The 23,221-nt window shown below is 41.5% G+C and overlaps 1 protein-coding gene across 13 annotated transcripts in view; it reads right to left on the bottom strand.

The window, feature by feature from the left end:
* MLH3 (mutL homolog 3) overlaps positions 1–22,662 on the bottom strand; it is a 35,112-nt gene extending 12,450 nt beyond the window's left edge. The window contains exons 1-9 of one of the 13 annotated variants that reach the window (XM_021941404.2): positions 22,505–22,662; positions 17,488–20,839; positions 13,476–13,574; positions 12,400–12,485; positions 10,694–10,798; positions 9,171–9,243; positions 4,189–4,260; positions 2,508–2,619; positions 978–1,137 (exon numbers count right to left, since the gene is read on the bottom strand). In XM_021941404.2, coding sequence (XP_021797096.1) covers positions 978–1,137; positions 2,508–2,619; positions 4,189–4,260; positions 9,171–9,243; positions 10,694–10,798; positions 12,400–12,485; positions 13,476–13,574; positions 17,488–20,776 — 3,996 coding nt within the window. In that variant the 5' untranslated portion in view covers positions 20,777–20,839; positions 22,505–22,662. Of the gene's footprint in view, positions 1–977; positions 1,151–2,507; positions 2,620–4,188; positions 4,261–9,170; positions 9,244–10,693; positions 10,799–12,399; positions 12,486–13,080; positions 13,575–17,487; positions 20,840–22,504 lie in introns of those variants that run through there. The other 12 variants (XM_003902063.4, XM_021941411.2, XM_021941406.2 and 9 more) reach the window with 12 other exon arrangements.
* Between the last annotated feature and the right edge of the window lie 559 nt (positions 22,663–23,221).

Below are 23,221 nucleotides of genomic sequence, written 5' to 3'. Positions count from 1 at the left end.
TTCACTCTCGTTGCCCAGGCTGGAGTACAATGGCGCAATCTTGGCTCACCACAACCTCTGCCTCCCGGGTTCAAGCCATTCTCCTGCCTCAGCCTCCTGAGTAGCTGGGATTATAGGCATGCACCACCACGCCTGGCTAATTTTCTATTTTTAGTAGAGATGGGGTTTCTCCATGTTTGTCAGGCTGGTCTTGAACTCCCAGCCTCAGGTGATCCACCCGCCATGGCCTCCCAAAGTGCTGGGATTACAGGCGTGAGCCACGGCGCCCGGCCTAGTTTCCCACTATTCTATAAGACTTTTCTGGCTGTGTGCAGTGGCTCATGCCTGTAACGCCAGGGGTTTGGGAAGCCAATGCAGGGGGATTGCTTGAGGCCAGAAGTTCAGGACCAGCCTGTGCAACATAGTGAGACCCCCATCTCTACAAAAAAAAAAAAAAGGAAAAAATTAGCCAGGCATGGTGGTGTGTGCCTTTAGTCCGAGTTACTTGGGAGGCTGAGGCAGGAAGATCGCTTGTGCCCAGGAGATTAGTGAGCCAAGATTGCACCACTGCACTCCAGCCTGGGCAACAGAGTGAGGTCTGGTCTTTCAAAAGTAAAAACTTCTCTTAAGAAAACAGCTTTTCTGTGATAGTTTCATTGACTCCACCTCCTCAGGCACAGAAGTCGTTCTATATTTCCATAACACTTCTGAAAAACTACCTTGGTGCATTCTAGACTCTTAGTTTTCATGACCGTTATCATATTAGGAAGAAAGCAAAACACATACCTCTGCTAGCCAAAGTTCACTGACTATAATTCTTTAAACACCCTTCTTACTTATTCTGAGCTAATTCATCTCTGAATTTCTAGCTCCTGGCACACAGCAGGTAAATAACCATGAATGCTTGTTGAAGAAAAGATGAATTCAGAGAATCCACAGACAAAATATGAGGTTACCATCACTCAGCAATTTCCTTAACATCTGCAGCTGTGTCTTACCTCCACGATACTCTTGGTCACAGTAGATCTTCCTCTCCGAAGTTCATTGGCTTCTCTTTCCACAAAACAGAGTGGTACTTTTCCCACAAGTACCAGAGAATCACTAGTGTCTGGAAATACAAGTTCAAGGCCCAGATCTTCCAGATTTTTGTGGTAACACCTAAAGAGATAACCTCAAATGTAAAAAAAAAAAAAAAAAAAAAAAAAAGGGCTACTTCATTTGCACTTCAGTGCTGGTTCCAAATACTACTTGATAGTTTTTCAAAAGCTGCCACAGGGCTTAACAATTGTATTGTTTTTCTCACACTTATGTGTGTGTTTGGGATTTTTTATTATCAAATTTCCTTTCTGAATTATAGTAATCTTTACTGTTTTTCTCTTTTCCATTGAGAATCAATCTTTGTCTAAGTCTTGTTTCTAAGTGTGTTTTCTTCATTGAGGAACTGCTAACTTCTGGCTGCTGGCACTTAACCGAGTTTGGCACGAAGAAAAGGTCTGAGAGTGACTTGAATCAACATGAAAGCAGGGAGGTAATTAACGCCCAAGGAACTGAGAAGTCCTGACTAACGGGATCTAAGTAAATATATCTGCCTCTACTATAAATTATGTCACAGGGAAAAAAGATTTACTGGCAGTATCATATTCCCAAACTTGAAACATATTGGGAGAAAATTCTCTTTTTCATTTTCAATAATTTGTGCTGCCTAGAAGAGGAAAGATGCCCTATCTTGTGACTCACTATATGATTTGCTCCTTCCTTACATCCCAGTGTTTTACTTTCTTCACATTATGATTACGGTAATGAAAACTAACAGTCTAGAATGCACCAAGGCAAAGAAGAATGGGACCAATTACTGCAGAAACTTTGCTTTCACAAAGCACGGCATAAACACAGACTGTTCCAAGAAATGAGAAGAGTGTTCTAAGCCAACTGCTGGAAAAAATTATCAGGGAAACTCTATCCTATACTCACCATCTTGGATACAGTAGAAAGAACAGGCTGGGTGCAGTGGCTCACGACTGTAATCCCAGCACTTCGGGAGGCCAAAGTGGGAGGAATGCTTGAGCCTAGGAGTTCAGACCAGCCTGGGCAACATGCCAAAAACTCATCTCTACCAAAAAATTGCAAAAATTAGTCCAGCATGGTGGTGCTCACCTGTAGTTCCAGCTACTTGGGAGGCTGAAGTGGGAGGACTGCTTGAGCCTGGAAGGTGGAGGTTGCAGTGAGCAGAGATTACACCACTGCACTCCAACCTGGACAACAGAGTGAGACCATGTCTCAAAAATTAAATATTTTAATGGATGATTGGATGCAGAAAAAAATATATTTTAAAAAAGGAAACAGCCTGTGGAGTCAGATGACCTGCTTTGAGTGCCTACTGCACTACTTAATAACTGCTATGACCTTAGACAAGTCTTATAACCTCTCTTGGTCTCATCGGAGAAATGGAACAATAGTTATGCTTATTCCTCACAGAATTATTGTGAGAATTGATACCATCAACATCACATTCTCATGGTGGTACTAACCATAAGAGTCTCCTTTGTTCCTCTGTCACTGTTATCTCTAGTGGAGGAATTAGAGTAGAAGACAGTAATTTTTTCCGACCAGAGCCTTGTGCCTGTTGCTTCTCATAGGAATCTATTGGCAGAAAGATGAATGGGTTAAGAGTAGGAAGGGAAGTCTTCTAGATTCAGACAAAAATAAAGCACAGCCTTGAGATAATCATTCTAATGCATAGCAGAATGTTTAATGTTCAGTTTTAGATTTTGGATTTCCATTTTTAAAGTCAAAGTAATAAATATTCAGCCTATTAACAATTTTGGTAACATTTTTCAACATAAGAAATGTAAGACTTGCATCTTATATTCAGATGAACAAGGCAATGTTCCTGTAGTTAATAAATGTGGTTTTGATGACAGAGGTGAATAATGTGGATTACCAAGGACATATGTGGGTTTACCACACAGTCTTATGGCTCCAGAAGGCTTCCCTTTCCTTGAGCAAGGTCTCCCAGTCTCTGGAGAGAATTAGTACTATTCTCAAAAGGTGGAGGGCCTGTAGAGGCAAGTTTTTCTAACACTGTTTTTACTATATCTTTCCCAACTCTTAGGCCGTCATTTTATAAGGAAAAGTGAAAACAGTAGTAATATCATTGTCATTCTAGTCCATGAAGCACTCCTTAGTTCCTTGCCTAATTCTTTGACATTACTCATTGGCCACAGGAGTAAAGACTTTCCTGGTATTTCACCACTTGGCGAACACACTGCCTCATGATGAGGAAAAGGGTAGCACAAAAAAAAAAAAAAAAAAAAAAAAAAAAAGCCGGGCATGGCGGCTCATGCCTATAATCCCAGCACTTTGGGAGGCTGAGGCGGGTGGATCACCTGAGGTTGGGAGTTCGAGATCAGCCTGACCAACATGGAGAAACCCCGTCTCTACTAAAAGTACAAAATTAGCTGGGCGTGGTGGCGGGCGTCTGTAATCCCAGCTACTAGGGAGGCCGAGGTAGAAGAATCGCTTGAACCTGGGAGGTGGAGGTTGCAGTGAGCCGAGATCGCGCCATTGCACTCCAGCCTAGGCAACAAGAGCGAAACTCCATCTCAAAAACAAAAAAAAAAAAGAAAAAGAAAAAATTAAAAAGCATATATTGCTTTGGAAAGATAGATTTAAAAACCAGTGATATTGGTTGTCTCTGGGGACAGAAACTAGGAGGGGTGGGGGCAAGGGTAGAAAGGAGACTTTATTACATTCCTTTTTGTGCCTTTCAGAATTGGATCTATTTGATTATACTGCATATTCAAAAGCAAACTAAATTTTAAAATCAAAACAGCATACTGGGCCTTCTGAGCTGCCAGTGGTCTCTGCCTGATGGAGTGTGGGAAGGCATGCCAAGATCACCGGGCATACGGAGGGGCAGATCTTTGTGCTGGATGTCAGAGTAAGCAGCCTATCCTCAAGTACCTCTGGGTTGTTCGTAACATCCGGAAAATATGCCTCTGACCACATAAATAAGACTTGTATCTTTCAATTAGTGAACTACCACATTCTTTCAGTTATAACACAGGCAAACTGGAGGACTGTAGTTTAATTTTTGAACATACAGTACAAAGTGTGCTTTCTCACAACAGTCACACTTAGAAAAGCTCTTTGAGGAGTAATGATTCTGCTGGGAGTCTCAAATTTTTCTGGTTGCGAACAGATCCTTACCAATGATAAGCTGCTCCAGACGGATACGCTCATGGGCAGCGTGCTGATCCACCAGCACGAGCAGGTTTCCACCTAGATGAGCAAGGATTGTGAACTTTCAGATTCTCAGAGCAAGATGATGCCCATCGTGTGTGTTGAGGAGAGACAAGGTTTAATTCAAACTATCTAACAACAGCATAAGACAAAACATTCTGAGTATTAACAATTGTACCTTTTATTTCCTAAAACATGAAATTATGAGGAAAATGATAGCAAACTTATCCCATAAGTTTGGATCCCAGCTCCAATTCTGAAAGGCACAAAAGGGAATATAATAAGGTCTCCTTTATACCTTTGCTCCCACCTCTTCTAGTTTCTCTCCCCAGAGATTACCAGTATTACTAAGTTTTATCCTATAAGTTTATTATTTTCCCCATAATTTCATTTTTTAGGAAACAAAAGGTAAACTAAGAAACTCTTTAGTTCACCAGTATCTCATTTAGAAAACAAAGTCAGGGCTGGGTGCGGTGCCTCACGCCTGTAACCCCAGCACATTCGGAGGCCAAGGCGGGCGGATCATGAGGTCAAGAGATCGAGACCATCCCGGCCAGTATGGTGAAACCCTGTCTCTACTAAAAATACAAAAATTAGCTGGGCATGGTGGCATGTGCCTGTAGTCCCAGCTACTCAGGAGGCTGAGGCAGGAGAATTGCTTAAACCCAGGAGGCATAGGTTGCTGTGAGCCGAGATTGCGCCACTGCACTCCAGCCTGGCAACAGAGTGAGAGTCCATCTCAAAAAAAAAAAAAAAAGTCAAAGTGGCATTTCTTCAAGTTTGAAGCTTGAATATATAATTCTTATGTTTAAATACTGATTTTGCCTTATTAATTCAACTTTAATATGATAAAGGATCACTAAACAACACATTGTTATAATCAGTTATCCTTGGTGTACAAGCTACTTGGAAACCCATAAAGAATGTACTTCCAGTACACTTTAGATCACAAGCTGGTGAACTTTTTCTGAAGGGCCAGATCATAAATATTTTAGGCTTCTTGGGCCACACGATTTCTGTCATGACTACTCAACAATTCTTTTTGAGCCAAAGTAGCCACAGATAATATGTGAATAGTGTAGCTGTGTTCCAAAAAAACTTTATTTATGGACACTGAAATACTAATTTCATATAATTTTAATGTGTCAAGAAATAGTCGTCTTTTTTTTCCCCAACCATTAAAAAATGTAAAAACCATTCTCGTCTCCCTGGCTGTACAGAAACAGGTGATGTCCGGATTCCCCTCGGGCCATGTTTGTCCTGCCTTAGACTTGGGCTTCTCAAACGTTCATGGGCACAAATACCACCAGGGTATCTTATTAAAACGCAGATTCTGGCTGGGCCCTGTGGCTCACGCCTGTAATCCCAGCACTTTGGGAGGCCGAGGAGGGTAGATCACTTGAGGTCAGGAATTCAAGATCAGCTGACCAACATTGTGAAACCCTGTCTCTACTAAAAATACAAAAATTAGCAGGGCGTGGTGGTGCGTGCCTATACTCCCAGCTACTTGGGAGGCTGAGGCAGAAGAATTCCTTGAACCCGGGAGAGGGAGACTGCAGTGAGCCGAGATTGCACCACTCCAATCCCACCTGGGCGACAGAGCAAGACTCCACCTCAAAAAAATAAATAAATACAGAAAATAAAGAAAAAAAAGAGAAATTTCAACAGATCCATTTTACTTCTTTTAACATCTGCAGATTTTGTGGCTACACCCATCTTGAGTACCATTAGTAGAGATTCTGACATCTCAAAAACAACAAAGAATTCCAGATAATGAAAACTTTCAAAAAAATAAAAAATAAAAAATTGGCTGGGTGCGGTGGCTCGCGTCTGTAATCCCAGCACTTTGGGAGGCCGAGGTGGGCGGATCACCCGAGGTCGGGAATTCGAGACCAGCCTGGCCAACATGGAGAAACCCTGTCTCTACTAAAAATACAAAATTAGCCGGGCGTGGTGGCGGGCGCCTGTAATCCCAGCTACCCAGGAGGCTGAGGCAGGGGAACCGCTTGAACCCAGGAGGCGGAGGTTTCAGTGAGCCGAGATCGCACCACCGCACTCTAGCCTGGGCAAGAAGAGCAAAACTTCGCCTCAAAAAAAAAAAAAAAAAAAAAAAAAAAAATCTATTACTTTTCTAGAAATAGTAAAACTACAAGAATTTGATCTTCACAAATTCTATATTCATGATAATTCTGACAGAACTTTAGGTTAATTTGCCTTTGATCTACTATGACATTTGCTAAACAAGGTAAAGGGAATATTTTGAAATACATAGAGAATAAATGCTCTAAAACTTTAGAAGCACTTGCCTGCAGGTGCTATTAAGCTGGAGCCAGCCCTCCACTGCTGCTCAGGGCTCAGCCACTCAGGCCTTTTCAGAAACTTTATCCCATCAAGCATCCCTTGTAAATATGCTCAAGATTCTCCCATTTAAAAAAAAAAAAAAAGTCCTCTGTTACCCTCACCCTCTGTAGTCCTTCTCTTCCATGTCACAGGCACATTACTGAGTATCTCCTTGCAGTCTGCATTAGCACCATCAGCGTCTTGTCCTGTCTATTCTCTGAAACAGTTCTCACTTGCTAAAATCCCTGATCTCTACTGTCACAAAATCAGATGGTTCTCATCTTACTTAATGTTTCGGCAGCGTTTGGCATGATGTCTTGGTTTTCCAACACAACATTCTTCTGTTTTCTTCCTATTTCTCTAGCTGTTCCTTCACAGTCTGTTTTGCTGGTTCATCCTCTTCTACCCAGCTCTTACGTGCTACAATTATTCTAGATTCAAGACCTCTCCTCACTCTTCATTTTTTTTTTTCCTAGGTGGTAACATTTATATCCAGGGTTTCAGTGACCACTTTTCTGCATCTGATGGCTCAAATTTGTATCTCCATGTCAGAACACTTCTCTAGGCCAGACTTGTAATATCCAACCACATTCTTGACATCTTTTTTTTTTTTTTTTTGAGACAAAGTCTTGCTCTGTTGCCCAGGCTGGAGTGCAGTGGTGTGATCTTGGCTCACAGCAACTTCTGCCTCCTGGGTTCAAGCAATTCTCTGCCTCAGCCTCCCAAGTAGCTGGGATTACAGGCGCCTGCCACCATGTCCAGCTAATTTTTGTATTTTTAGTAGAGACTGGGTTTCACCCATGTGGGGCAGGATGGTCTCAATCTCTTGACCTCGTGATCCGCCTACCTCAGCCTCCCAAAGTGCTGGGATTACAGGCATGAGCCACCGTGCCCGGTTGCCTTGACATCTCTTCTGGAGCATTTCAAAGAGAACTTAGACTGAACTCATGATTTTCATCCTCTCTACTCTGCCTGCAACCCGGGTCCTGCAACATCATTCACTCAGCTATGGAGGCCAGAACACCAGAAGTCATCTTTTACATACCTTCCCCATATCCAATCCATCACCAAGCCCCGCTGACTCTATCTCCTAAATATCTTTCCAATACATTCACTACTCTCTAGTCCACCCTGGTCCCATCTAACCATGTCTCAGATATTACAATATTCTTTTAACAGTCACTCTACAGTTAACTGGAACTCCACCCCTACTCCTACTCCATTCTTCACACTGCAACCACAGCAATCTTTTTAAAATGCAAATGTGATGTGACACATACCACCCCAAAAACAACATCAAAATACAATGATAAAAAATGAAAAAAAAAAAAAAAAAAAAAAAAGCTTTCAATGGTTTCCAATGGTGTTGGGACAAAGCAAAGCTTGTAGCTGGCATTTAAGATCTGACTCCTACCTACTTCTCTAGCCTCATCTCCAGTTCCCCTTCCTCTGTTTCCACTCACTGAGGAGAATAAATCACAAATTGCATTACGTTATTCCCTCCTTTCTTTACTTAGTTAATTCATATTCATATTCAGACCTCATTTTACCAAGAAGCACTTCCCTGTACTCCCTGATGAAATCAAATCTCCCAATACAGGTTCTTAGAGCATCTTGTATCTCTTCTTCCATGACAAGGGCTAGAATTAAAATTTTATGTTTGTGTAATTATTTTTTCTCTCGCATATATATCTTTTCTCATTATTGTATCCCTAAGGCCTGGTACAGTCCCTGGCATACAATGGGCACTCAATTAATACTTGTTGCATGAGTTAATATATTTACAAACTATTATTGTTTCATTAGAGCAGGTCACCAAGAGATTCTGTGTAAATATTGACAAACCTAGCAGAGTTCATTAGATACACTTTCTATTATTATAAAGGGAAAACATGAAAATATTACTAAAAAGTCAAACAATAGAAAATATTTAAAAGAGTAAAAGATGGGCCAGGTGTGGTGGCTTACGCCTGTAATCCCAGCTCTTAGGGAGGCAGAGGTGGAAGGACAATTTAAGCCCAGGAGTTCGAGACCTGCCTGGGCAATATAGCAAGACCCCATTCTCCACAAAAAGGAAAAAAAAAAAAGACAAAAAGAGTAAAAGATGAAATACCTCCTTTGCACACCCTCATTTTCACTCCCAAAGTAAATACTCTTGATAGTTTAATGTGCATCCTGAGTATATGTATGTGTATGAACATAAAACTAAATGTCTGTCACCCAGGCTGGAGTGTAACAGCACAATCTCGGCTCACTGCATCATCTGCCTCCCAAGTTCAAGCGATTCTTGTGCCTTAGCTTCCTGAGTAGCTGGGACTACAGGTGCATGCCACCATGCCCAGCTAATTTTGTATTTTTAGTAGAGACAGGGTTTTGCCATGTTGCTCAGGCTGGTCCTGAACTCCTGGCCTCAAGCCATCCACCTGCCTCGCCTCCCAAAGTGTTGGGATTACAGGTGTGAGCCACTGCAGCCAGCCTTCGTAATATTCTTGGTTTAGATTGGCTTTCCCTGATCCATCCAAATCATTGAAATATACCAAAAATAATCATTAAAAAAAGGTTACAAGAAGACCAGCTGGTTAGTCATTCAGGCTAAACTCTATTCTTACCTGCCTCGCCATTCTCTTCAGTCTTAGTGCTCATCAAGCAGGCAATAAACTTGCTATCGACTTGCTGGAGAACCTGTCAGACATTCAAATAAGTGGTACAACACTAAATAAAAATTAACAAAGCTTTATCTGCATAGAAAGATACAGAACTGTATTTTATTTAGAGTTGTTTGCCTTATCACACTCCTTTCTCTGAGACTGGGTAAGGTTCTGATGAACCAGAAACAGTCACTAGGAAGGATGAAAGAATGGGCAAGTGGAGTGATCAGAAGATGTAGGGGGAGGGAGGCGACAGGGGAAGACAGACACCCACTTCTCAGAGTGGTGCGCTAGCAATACTTTAGAGAAGGCCTGAGATGTTCCCAACAGAGTGACTCTTGAGAATAGGTAATGTGACCAGAGATTGCTAACATACAGGCTGAAATAAATTTTTAAAATTTATATGAAAGCAAGGAAAACTATTTTGGAGGAACTAGTCTATTTATTTTTATTTATTTATTTTTTAATTTTTTTTTTTTTTTTTTTTTTTGAGATGGAGTTTCACTCTGTCGCCCAGGCTGGAGTGTGGTGGCATGATCTTGGCTCACTGCAAACTCCGCCTCCCGGGTTCATGCCATTCTCCTGCCTCAGCCTCCCGAGTAGCTGGGACTACAGGCGCCTGCCGTCACGCCCGGCTAATTTTTTGTATTTTTTAGTAGAGACGGGGTTTCACCGTGTTAGCCAGGATAGCCTCCCAAAGTGCTGGGATTATAGGTGAGAGCCACCGTGCCTGGCTGCACGGTTTATTAAAGAAGTAAGTTAAAAGCCACTGGTGGCTTTAGACCTTGATGGTTCCTCTCTGTCTAGGTACATGATGCTCCCCAATACCCCCGAGCCTAACCACTGCCCCAGGGCCTATTTCTGGATCAACTGCTTGCCTGCTCTGGTACCAGGTCAATGCCAGGTTAGGAGTTTACCTAAATCTGTTAGCCTCCCAATTTGTTTCCTTACTAAAAACAAAGGGAATAAGACAGCCACGGTGGTAAACAGAAGGCAAAGCAGAAAAGCAGATCAGACAAAGGGTCCCTTTTGTGAATGGACTCCTCAATATGGGCTTTCCCAAGCCTGCGTAGGCTTACACAGTAGAGGGTCATTTCTAAAAGGGCACTGTTGCACACTGAAGGACAAGGTCACTAAAGGAGTTTATTGATTTATAAATTATTGCCAAATATAAAGTCAATATATAATCTTCTGCAGGAGAACCTTGAGAATCCTTGAAACTGTCAACCCGAATTCATAATTCATTCTCTCCAAACCTACTCACACTACTAAAGACATTTCTTTCTTTGTAATTATAATTAATTCCTTGCTTTTTCTTCTGATGATAAAAGTTCTAGTAAGGTAAGAACACACACACACACACACACACACACACACACACACACGTGCCTTGACCGAGGTGGTCTATATCATTAAATAAATCAAATTTTAGAAGAGTTAGGCCTTATACATATATTTATGAGATTTTGAAGTCAATCTTTTACCTGCATTGAATGAATCATTTCTTTGGTGAAACGATAGGGATACAAGATGTTGTGAATTTTAACTGCTAAGCTCTCAGCCTGGCCACTGCTTACATCAACAGCAACCTAGAAAGACTCAGCAAAATATAATTGAAATTTTAATTTTTGTGTCAGCAGAACTGTTTTACCAAAGATATCAGAGTGCTTTAAAAGCATTCATTTTTATATAGCCTACTAGAGGTGGGTTTAATTCAGGGAATTTGTAGAAATTCAAAAGAATCGGCCGGGCACTGTGGCTCACGCCTGTAATCCCAGCACTTTGGGAGGCCGAGGTGGGCAGATCACGAGGTCAGGAGATTGAGACCATCCTGGCTAACATGGTGAAACCCCATCTCCACTAAAAAATACAAAAAATTAGCTGGGCGCGGTGGCGGGCGCCTGTAGTCCCAGCTACTCAGGAGGCTGAGGTAGGAGAATGGCATGAACCCAGGAGGCGGAGCTTGCAGTGAGCTGAGATCACACCACCGCACTCCAGCCTGGGCGACAGAGCAAGATTCCACCTCAAAAAAAAAAAAAAAAAAAAAAAAAAGAAATTCAAAAGAATCTGTGAAGAACGAGTCTTACGTAAGACTTTACGTAACAATTTTTGCTTATAAACAAAATTACTGACAAAACAAAAATAGTTTCAGAACAACAATTTGTCTATGTTCTATGATCAAGTCCTCAAATGATATCTTGACGAAAGAACTGGTAAACAAATGCTCATCTATTATACAACCTGTTTATAACATGCACAGTACATTCTGTGAAAATACACTGAGGAGAGAACATCCACCCAGGGCCAATGAGGAACTGTTCCTCCAGTAGAAGATGTGTGGCTTTATCTAATGATAACAATTTTATTATCACCACCCTGAATATTGTGCCAAAGCTACAAGTCAGGGTTTCTGAGAGTGGTAAACACATTTGCTGTTCTTACATTGATTGTACATGTTTAATCCAAAATGCCTGAGCTCCCAAAATGCTATAAATTTTATTTCTCCTCTCTACATTAAACAGTAACTTCCAAATAAATTATGTGGAAATATGCCCAGTTTCCAATCATAATTACAAATTAGTATAGTCTTGCATGCCCATACCCAGCTTAAATAAAATTCAAATTTTAATTTTAATTAATTTACTTAATTTTTAAGAGATAGAGTCTCACTATGTTGCCCAGGCTATAGTGCAGTGGCTAGTCACAGGCGCAATCAGCACACTATATAGCCTTGAACTCCTGGTCTCAAGTGATCCTCCCACCTCAGCCTCCTGAGTAGCTGAGACTATAAGTGCATGCCACTGTACCCATCTTGAAACTCAAAGTTTAAAATAACAGATAAAGAAAGGCCAGGAGTGATGGCTCACGCCTGTAATCCCGGGACTCTGGGAGGCCGAGGCAGGCAGATCACCTGAGGTTGGGAGTTAGAGACCAGTCTGACCAATATGGAGAAACCCCATCTCTATTAAAAATACAAACTTAGCTGGGCGTGGTAGCAGGTGCCTGTAATCCCAGCTACTTGGGAGACTGAGGCAGGAGAATCGCTTGAACCTGGGAAGCGGAGGTTACGTGAGCCAAGATCGTGCCATTGCATTTCAGTCTGGGCAACAAGAGCGAAACTCCATCTCAAAATAAAAACAATAATAATAAGAAAAAAAAAAAAGACAAAGAAAAACTGCTACAGACCCACCTCTGGATAACGGGCAAATACTGGATTGTCCCATTCTGAGAACAAAGACTGAAGCGATTCGCTACTAATAGTATCATCCACAGTATCTAGGGCAAAAGGGAACAGGTAAAGTTGGCATCCAGAACCACAGGGAAAGGAGGGAATGGCATTTCCTGTTTGGTGAGCTGTAGCCTCAAGACCAAAGATCACATACATTGTTTCTATATTCTATAAATGTTCAGTGTTTGCTATATCTCTAAATTATTTTGATCTGTTACTTTTTAAACTAGAGTTGGTGACTGTATCTTCTGGCATTACAACTTTTCTCCAAACTGTTTACAAGAGATATTTTGGAATACTGACAGAGAAGCTATGGCTCAAATTTGTAGCCTTACTGCCTTTAAATAAAATAGACCTTATCTATTTTTAAACAAACGCAAAAAATTGATGTCTGTAACTTTTTTTTTTTTTTTTTTTTTTGAGATGGAGTCTGGCTGTGTCGCCCAGGCTGGAGTGCAGTGGCCGGATCTCAGCTCACTGCAAGCTCCGCCTCCCGGGTTCACGCCATTCTCCTGCCTCAGCCTCCCGAGTAGCTGGGAGTACAGGCGCCCGCCATGTCGCCCGGCTAGTTTTTTGTATTTTTTTAGTAGAGATGGGGTTTCAACGTGTTAGTCAGGATGGTCTCGATCTCCTGACCTCGTGATCCGCCCATCTCGGCCTCCCAAAGTGCTGGGATTACAGGCTTGAGCCACCGCGCCAGGCCTATAGCTTTTTTTGAAGAGTTTTGCTTACATAAAACTACAGCAACTTGGAGGGTAAGTCCAGCCTTTTTAAAAATAAGAAACATGTCCCCTAATTACAAGACACCACAGAATATGCATAATCAGCAAATACTGACCTCAGGTCTGGAATAGTAATTTCTGATCTAAATGCATGCACTAAATTAATTAGTTCCACTGTTAAATAGCACCATGGGGAATTCCTGATTCCAGAACAGCACAGCTGGCACTGATCAAGCTTAATGCAAGCCTGCTTTGTTTTTTGAGTTAGGTGGTACGATGTGTACTGGGTGCCCCAGCAGTCTCTGCCACCCCTACCTCTGTTATCCTGTCTCATCACAGTCCTCTCTGCTCGAGCTCTCGGAAGGAAAGGAAGAACAAGGTCGCTTCTAAAAGGATGACACCTGTACTGAGACCCTAAATATAAGAAAGAAAAACCTAGAAATGTGAACTTAAAATACAAGTAAACTCTTTAAAAATTTAATCACATAAAACCTCTTTCTGCATAAACTGAGTCAAGACATAAAGCAGACTACTAAACACCAGATTGAGAATCAGAAATCCTTTAATGAAATTATGCTGTCAATATACGACTCTATATTAATGCTTAGTTCCATTATCCATTCATACCAGACAGAATGAAGACCTAGAATAGGTCACTGTGATTCTCAATGGGGGGCCATTTTGCACGAGGGGACATCGCCAATGTCTTGAGACACTTTTTTTTTTTTTTTTTGGAGATGGAGTCTCGCTCTGTCACCCAGGCTGGAGTGCAGTGGCGTGATCTCAGCTTACTGCAAGCTCCGCCTCCCGGGTTCAAGTAATTCTCCTGCCTCAGCCTCCCAAGTAGCTGGGATTACAGGCATGAGCCACCACACCTGGCTAATTTTTTTGTATTTTTAGTAGAGATGGGGTTTCACCATATTGGCCAGGATGGTCTCAAACTCTTGACCTTGTGACCCGCCCGCCTCCGCCTGCCAAAGTGATGGCATTAGAGGCGTGAGCCACCGTGCCCTGCTTGAGACACTTTTCATTGTCACAACTTAAGTAAAGGGTTCTACGTTCTACTAGCATCTAGCAGATAAAGGCCACGGATGCTGCTAAATATCCTACAATGCATAGGACAAACCCTACGACAAAAAATTATCCGGCGAAGCCCTGTGTTAGACATACAGCAGTACTTAATTGTCACCTATAACTTGGTGCAACCTTCACAGATCTCCAACTTATGTCTCTTATCTCCAATGTATGTCTCTATCCTAACATTTGTCTCATTATAATACAACTATGTTTAGATAGCTATCTTCCCTAATAGTACTGTGAACTCCTGAAAGCAAAGTCAGTTAACCTGCAATGTGACAGCATCTAGCACAGTGCGGATGATCAACAAATGTTTCATGAAAAAGTGAACAGGTGGACAAATGAAAGGTTCTCAATTCAAACTCCAGAGTCTAGTAAGATCTGGCTCAAATGCTGTTCTTCTCCATGAAGGATAATAAGATTTGAGTTGTAGAAACAATGCTGAATTTGACAGCTTTAGAACATGAGGAAAACATGAGAGATAAATCCGTTGGACTAAACCTGGAGACGTTAAGAATGATAAAATTAAGATAATGAAGTGAAATAAGGTTTATAACTACTAACAGAAAGAACTGCATTAAATACATTTTAAAGAAAAAATTACCAAGGCTTGGGGACTTGACACTACTACTCAAAATCACCTTTATAGATCCTCTCTTCTGTACATTAAAATTTATCTTTTAGGCCAGTGGCTCATGCCTGTAATCCCAGCACTTTGGGAGGCTGAGGCGGGCAGATCACCTGAGGTTGGGAGTTTGAGACCAGCCTGACCAACATGGAGAAATCCCATCTCTACTAAAAATACAAAATTAGCCAGGCGTGGTGGTGCATGCCTGTAATCCCAGCTACTCAGGAGGCTGAGGCAGGAGAATCGCTTGAACTCAGAAGGCGGAGATTGCAGTGAGCCGAGATCGCACCATTTCACTTTACCCTGGGCAACAAGAGCGAAACTCTGTCTCCAAAAAAAAAAAAAAAAAAAAAAAATTATCTTTTAACAATTTATCTCATGTAACACTTTTATGTAAAGTTTGACAATGTCCTAATATCATGATGTATATCGGCCATTTCCAGAAAGGTAGCAGGATACTGAGGAGCCATCTGTTCATGGAACTTCTTTTTATACCAAAAATATTTTTCATTGGGAAACTATGAGTTAACATGGCTTTCAAAAGTTTATAAAAAAGTATGCTAATCCAGAATGTTAAGTAGGTTAAAGTGTTTTAAACATCTAGATTCAAAAGGAAGAGATATTTATGTTGAGTATGGCAGCTAAGATTTCCCCCTTTCTTTTAGCAACAGCTATCTCACAGTGTAATGTAATCCAGTTATTTTTTGGCACCATATCAGAAGCAGTTGCATTTCAGGAAGATGAGGTGTCAGTGCTGTAGATTTACCTCTGATAAGCCTTCAATGTAAGTCAGACATAAAACCACATAGATTGAAAAGCACATAAAGTGGCTTTAAGAGCAACTTGATAGTCTCAGGAACAACAGTGAAAGAAATGAGTTTTCTCCTAATGAATACTACAAAATACTAAGAAATACTACTGAAGTTACTACAGTGATTTTTTTTTCATAAGGAAAAAACAGAAAAACACTGAAAAGTAAAGGTCTCATTTAACCTTAAAGAAATCACAGCTTCCTGCTAGTAAAATTGACTTATAATTACATTTACACATGTTCCATTCTTCTGCAGCATTCAAAATTTTTAATATGGATACAGATGTAATGTTTATCCTCCTAGTACAAAGCCAAGATTATAGCCAGATGGAAATCAGGTTTATCACCTCCCAACATCTGGCTCCCAACACACTGCCAAAGCAATATCACTTTAAATGTGGACTGAGAACCCAGAGTCCTAGTGCAGGCTCAAATGTAGCCCTGTGGTATGATCTAAAAGCTATATTGGCCGGGTACAGTGGCTCACACCTATAATCCCACCACTTTGGGAGGCCGAGGCAGGTGGATCACCTGAGGTCAGGAGTTTGAGACAAGCCTGGCCAACATGGTGAAACCCCGTCTCTACAAAAATACAAAAAATTAGCCAGGTGTAGTGGCAGATGCCTGTAATCCCAGCTGCTTGGGAGGCTGAGGCAGGAGGATTGCTTGAACCTGGGAGGCGGAGGTTGCAATGAGCCGAGATCATGCCACTACACTCCAACCTGGGCAACAAGAGTGAAACTCCGTCTCAAATACATACATACATACATACATACATACATACATACATAAATACATAAATAAATAAATGCTATATTATTGTCTTCCTGAATAACAGCTACTTTTATAACATAAACAGATCAAGGAGATTTTACCATATGCATTACAATAAAGCACACTTCAAAAGTATAGTCATGAAAGTACATACTTGACCTATATTTTGAAAATTCATGGACAAGTCCTACTTTCCAGAAAGAAAAAGCTCATAAATGTAGTACTGTACTAAGCCATAGAGTTTACTGGAAAACCTAGGATGATTACAGAATCATTCTGGCCCTTAACCTGGAAGCCATGCAGAGAAAGTTCCAGTAAAATACCATGCTGACACCACAGGCACCTTTAAAGACAAGTTTCTAGGAAAGCTGGGCATTTGACAGGAAGGGAAAACAAGGTAGGAAAGTACTGTGGATCTTCCCAACTATTAATAGTATCATTTCATTAAAACTGGACAGTCTCACCCCCTTTTCTTATTGTTGTTCTAGATATATACCTATCACCCCCTTTCTTACACATACACACACTGACATCTTTTAACTGTATTCTCCATTTAATAGTGTTGGACATAGAGGCTCACACCTATAATCCCAGCACTTTGGGAGGCTGAGGCAGGTGGATCATTTGAGGCCAGGAGTTTGAGACCAGCCTGGCCAACATAGTGAAATCCTGTCTCTACTAAAAATAAAAAAATGTAGCTGGGCATGGTGGTACACTCTTGTAATCCAAGTTACATGGGAGGCTGAGGCAGGAGAATCGCTTGAACCGGGGGTGGGGGCAGAGGTTTCAGTGAGCCAAGATCGCACCACTGCACTCCAGCCTGGGTGACAGAGCAAGACTCCATCTCAAAAAAAAAAAAAATTAGCGTTGGATGTAGATAATCTTCATATAGCATGAAAATACAATATATGTTTTATAAGTGGTCTTCAAAATGTTCTATCTGTTGAGATAATCTCTTTGGATAATGAGGATCTTACTCCTTGTCCAGCATTTCCATTTTCAAAAGCATCTCATGCACATGAACAGTACGTACTTACCATTCTCAAGTACGACATCCACAGCCACAGTTGTCAGGTCTTTAGTACAAGCAGCCTGAATGTCCTCAGTTGGGGCAATGAATGTGCTGAGTCCAGTAATTTTGTTGACATAAACCATTCTCCCCAGGGCTACATCGAAATGCTGCTGCCAATCCGAGCAACACGTGTTTGACTCTTCAGTTTCAGAACAAGCTCTTGCTTTAGATTCCTCACTTTGAAAACAAATTCCATTTTGGTCACCTGTGGCATCGTCTACCAGATTCATTAACATTCCACTGGGAGAGTCCGGACTTCCTGTGTGTTGTTCTGAAGCTCTGATAAGAACATCTGAATCTTTACTGGTAACTTTAGCATTATCATAGGGCAATACCAAAGGAGTTTCTGATATCACACAGTTCTCTGTTGTATTGCTGTTAGAATGTGTTTTACTATTTTTATTAAAGGAATTATCCTGTGTGGCAGAATCTGATGTTGGGATGACACCATTCTCTGTTTTTGCATGCTCATTTTTAAATAACATACAAAAATCTTGTGTTAACACACTGCACAACTTGCTCTCTTTCCTACTGGAATCTGAATTTGGAAGTTCATTAAAACGACTCATCATCTCCATTGTTTGAGTTTCTCTTTCGGAACCCTTCCGTCTGGATAATTTAGAGGCTAGTGATTCAGATGACTTCTCAAGGTCCAAAGGTTTTCTATTAAAGAGAGATAACTCCTTCAGGGTCATAGGGCTTTCTCTCAAACTAGGCATCTGTTGTTCTAAACAATCTTCATCCTTGGAGAATGGAAGCTTCTCTGAGTCAAGGATGTGGCTTGCTGGTTGGCAACTACTATCTGAATCACTATGCTTCATAGTAGTGATTTTACAAACATCAGAGTTGTCTAAGCAGTTCTTGTTCTTCAGCAGAATGTCAGGTTCAACTTGAGGACTGAGATTGGTAGTGACTCCGTTACTTTCCTCTACTTCTGTATCCAGAGGATTTTCAACCTTCCCATATTGCCTCTTAAACTTCTCTAAAGATCCTAGCTGTGAACTCAAGCTTAGCTTCTTATGGACGATTGGTTTGGAGGAACCAATTAATTTATCTGTTTTCCTACTGTCATTTGAAACGTGTCTATACCAGGGGAAAGAGGGGGATGTATCAGATAATATGCAACCTGTTTGTGATTTTTTGCTATCTTGCTGAAAAGTAGAAAACTTTGCATAAGTTGCTGTAGGTTCATTCTCTAGCCCACAACTTATATTTGTTCTGCAAATTTTTTTGTTGGGCAATTGACCAGATTCTCTACTTAAAGTGCCGGCTAAATCTTTGAGGTCTAGAGTTTCAACTGAATGACGTGTTCTATTTCCAAATGTTTCTTGGGCACGTGTGGGACCAGGTCTAACATAATTTTTAAATGCATGTTCTGTTTCAATTGATTTAGTTTTCTCATTTTGTACTATATGAGTTATAAAGCCAGTGGAACATAATTTAACTCGTCCGTAACTAAAAACATTTCCTCTTTCACAATTGCTAGGCTCTTTTTTTTTCTCCTTCTCTGTCTGAGCACTATGTACTCCCAATAATGTTGTCGCAAAAGGCAGAGGCTGGCATCCCACTTCAGTAGCATCTTTAAATCTCTCTGGTTGATTCTGAATTCTATTATTTTTCATGATGTTGGCAGCCATGTCATTAACAGTAGTACTTTCTTTCCATATTTCTAGATCCTCCCCACTCTCTTCAAAGTGACATGGTGTCTGAAAAGGGCTTAAAAACATTTCTGAACTGGTTCCACATGGGTTTTCTAAAGAGCTATGTTCCAGGCAAGATTTTTTATGTTTCTCATTTTCTCCTGCTTCTGATGCTACAATTGTCTCTTGTTCTAACATCTTGGATTCTGAGCAAGAGCTGTCTTTGTTTTGTAAAGATGGCTCTGTCATTTTGCTATGGCCTGGACCACCTGATTCATAAATGTATAAAAATGCATCATTTGTATTTTTTCTGATAGCTTCTAAATCCCTAGAATTCTGTGTGCTTATGTTTTCTGCAGTAGCTTTTCTTTTCACAGATTTTGATTGCAAATTAAACATCTCATAGGAATCTAAAATATTATTACATGCTTCCTGGAAACTGCCCTGGTTACTCCTCTCATCAGAAGTCACACGCTTCTGAAGAGTAGCATCAAATAAATTAAAACCATTATCTTCACTAAATTCCTTAATATCCTCACCTGATAATTCCACAAATAATTTTTCTTGCTTTAAAAACATTTTCACTCCTTCCTGAATGCAAAACAAGAGAGTGTCCCAGTTCTGAAACTCAATCAGAGTTTTGGCTGGCTCCATGCACACATCATACTCACAGAATTGGCACTGCACATTAATTACATATATGCCATAGAGTTCTGGGGTAGACCGGTGCCGAAGACTTGAACTCATTTGCCTACTGGTAGAACCGTTCTTTGGCTTGCATATAATACTCTCTTTCCTTAATAAAAAGTCAATGAGTTTATGTAGCTTTGTCCTTAAAACCAGTCTTTTGTTCACAAACAAAAACTGCATATTCTTATTGTAATGTGCTTCAGAGCTGATATAGCCACTAAGCTCAAACTGTTTATATTTAAAACTGATTTCTCTCAGCTTTTGGGACTTTCCCAATCCATAAATTTGACAAAATCGGGAACATACATCTTTGGTTTTAGGGAGTTGAAGAACCATGGAACCAGAAACATCATTTCTCAAAGAGAAAGAGATGGAAGGGTGCATAAGTGAGAGAGCTTCTATCCTCTGCCTAACCTTCTCAAACTCCAGTCTAGGGTCCATGCATTTCCTCCTTACAGGCAGCTGGTAAAATAGGTTATACACTGTTACAGTGGTCCCACCGCTTGGTCTAGTCACATCAGCTTCACAAGCTTTCAGGGCTTTTCCACTCTGAAACAGTTTCACAAAAGTTTTCATTGTCCTGTTTTTCTTGGACGAAATTTCCACAGCGCTGGCCATGTCGGCAATATTTGCCAAGGCCTCTCCTCGGAAACCATAAAACCTTGGATTCTCCAAGTCCTGTACCGAGTGGCATTTACTGGTGAAATAACGATTTCCCACTTTCTCTACATCATCACTCCCCATCCCAAATCCATTGTCTATCACTTGAACTTGGAAGGTTTCCATATTCACCCTGACAGCCACACATTTTGCTTCAGCATCAATACTGTTGAGGGCAAGTTCCTCAACACATTGGCCCAAGGAGCTTATGGCCAAACCAGAACGCAATTTGGCTTGTACTTCAACTGACAAGCACTTGATCATGGTAGGTAGAAAGATGGTGAGAATGCCAAGCAATGGTTTCCTTCTCTGACTGGAAATAATTGCCTATAGGAGAAAAAAACCACACACACACATAATCAAAGCTTCAGCATTACACATTTCTTTCAAGCATTATGAAGAAATAGCATTTGAGGCAAATGAAATCGCTCTTATTAAACCAAATTGTGAAACAAAGCAAAACAAAGTTATACCACTGATCTCTAGGCACAGCTCATGCTTGGTGCAATGAATTCACATCCAAAGAAACATGCATAATTTCATAATTTTCAATGCTCCTTTCTAAATCCCACATGTCCTAAAGTGAAATCATAATTATACTTGAAGTTGACCGGTAAAGACAGTATTAGAAATTCTAACCACTTCACCAAAAACAGATGCTTAAATTAAATACAGCTAAGGAACATTAGCTAGAAATTATTCACGACAAAAATGTCCAAGCTAGTTTCATAACATTTATACGTTACACAATAACCATGACTTTTAGAAAAGTACTTATAATGAATTGCTAAGACATTGCAATAAGGTGAAGCAACAGGAAGAAATTTTAAGAATCAAATTGTATCAAAGAGACATTGGGGGCATTAAGAGATTATTATTATTATGGTTAAGTATAGTCACCTCAGGGAAAGAGGTTGGGAATGGGAAAAGATAAAGCAGGAAAATTCCTTTTCATATAAACCTTTCTTTGCCATTCGATTGTTAAATCCTGTTCATGTATTACTCATGTTTTTAGAAGGTCGTTATTATTCTTTTTTGAAACAGGGTCTTGCTCTGCCACCCAGGCTGGAGTGCAATGCCACTATCTCGGCACTGCAGCCTGCACCTCCTGGGCTCAAGCAATCCTCCAGCCTCAGCCTCTCAAGTAGCTGGGATTACAGGCGCGCACCACCAGGCCTGGCTAATTTTTGTCTTTTATGTAGAGATGGGGTTTCACCATGTTGACCAGCCTGGTCTCAAACTCCTGAACTCAAGTGATCCTCCCGCCTTGGCCTCCCAAAGTGCTGGGATTACACGTGTGAGCCACCGCGCCCGGCCAGACGGTCATTATTATTAATATTCTTTTGGTCTTTACAGACGGGCATAAACTACCGTGGTAATAATAATGATGGCATGGGGCTGCCTGAATTTGATTTTAAGTTTTCCTGCAAGTAAAAGCACAAAAACAAAAAACATTTAAAAAACCCAAACCCTAAGATTCTAGTGCCATTAAAGGTCTCCCCCTCTTCTCCATCAGTGAAAGCCGCGTGGGGGAGCCCCCTGTAGGCAGTGAGGTTGGTTTTCCGAACCCGGGAAAATCAGGGCTCTAACTGCAGAACTTCTGCTGCTTTCTAAGCTAATGCACTTCGCAGCCAGCAGCAAGTGAGGGGCAAACGTTTAACAAGTATTCCGATTAATGTAAACCCAACGATTTCCTGATGACGCCTGCGCCTGGGACGGACGCAACGCACTGGCCTGGATCCAGGGCCCAGGGGCCTGGGAGCGCCGCGCGGGCCGCGTCCAGGGCAGCGCCGCCTTCCCGCCAGGCCCAGCCCCTCCCCAGCCAGCCCCGTCCTTGTCCCCAAACCGGGCCCGCCCTGCCGCCAGGCCGCCGGGCCTCCGGGGTCCTCGCGCATCCGGCTCCGAAAGCTGCGCGCAGCCATCATCAGGCCCTTCTGGTGTTAGAAGAGCCCCCGGCAACATCTTTTCGTCGCGTGCTTCCCCCAGAGTCACCTCGAGTCCAGCTTAACCAATTCTCGGACACCAACCGCCTAGGACGCCGACGCGCGCACCTTGGGTCTTGAGGCTCGTGCACGTGCGAGTCCACGAGCATGCGCTTCGGAGGGGCGCGCCAGGCCACGACACACCAGTGCGCATGCGCCTCAGGTGTTCTAGCCAAGGATCCGCATCCCAGGGTTCAGTGAACGGGTACCTACAGTCTCAATCCTTATCCCCTTTTGGCATGGTGTGAAAGACTATGTCGTAACTTTTACTTTTGTTTTTATGTTTGTTTCTTTTCCCGTGTGTTCCCTTTCCTTTTTTCTCATTTTCACCTTTGCTCTTAACTACCGTTTAATTCAATATATATTTTATGTTTGCTTATTGTCTTCTCTCCCTAGAATGTAAGCTATGTGAAGGTAAAGAGTTTATATATTTTGTTTACTGCTGTATCCCAGTTACCAAGAGCAGTGCCTGGCTTATGGTAGGCACTGAATGAATGAATAATTCCAGAGGCTTCCATCTTAGAATTATAGCATTTGGAGCTGGAAAAGGCTGAGAAACTGTCTAACTCAACTCTTTTTTTTTTTTTTTTTGAGACGGAGGCTGTTGCCCAGGCTGCAGTTCAATGGCGTGATCTCAGCTCACCGCAACCTCCGCCTCCCGGGTTCAAGAGATTCTCTTGCCTCAGCCTCCCGAGTAGCTGGGATTACAGGCATGCGCCACCACGCT

The sequence above is a fragment of the Papio anubis genome, chromosome 7 (assembly GCF_008728515.1).
Source record: "Papio anubis isolate 15944 chromosome 7, Panubis1.0, whole genome shotgun sequence".
In the NCBI taxonomy this organism is placed as follows: domain Eukaryota; kingdom Metazoa; phylum Chordata; class Mammalia; order Primates; family Cercopithecidae; genus Papio; species Papio anubis.
The sequence above is the reverse complement of the archived record's forward strand: the minus strand, read 5'-3'. Positions and strand labels throughout refer to the sequence as shown.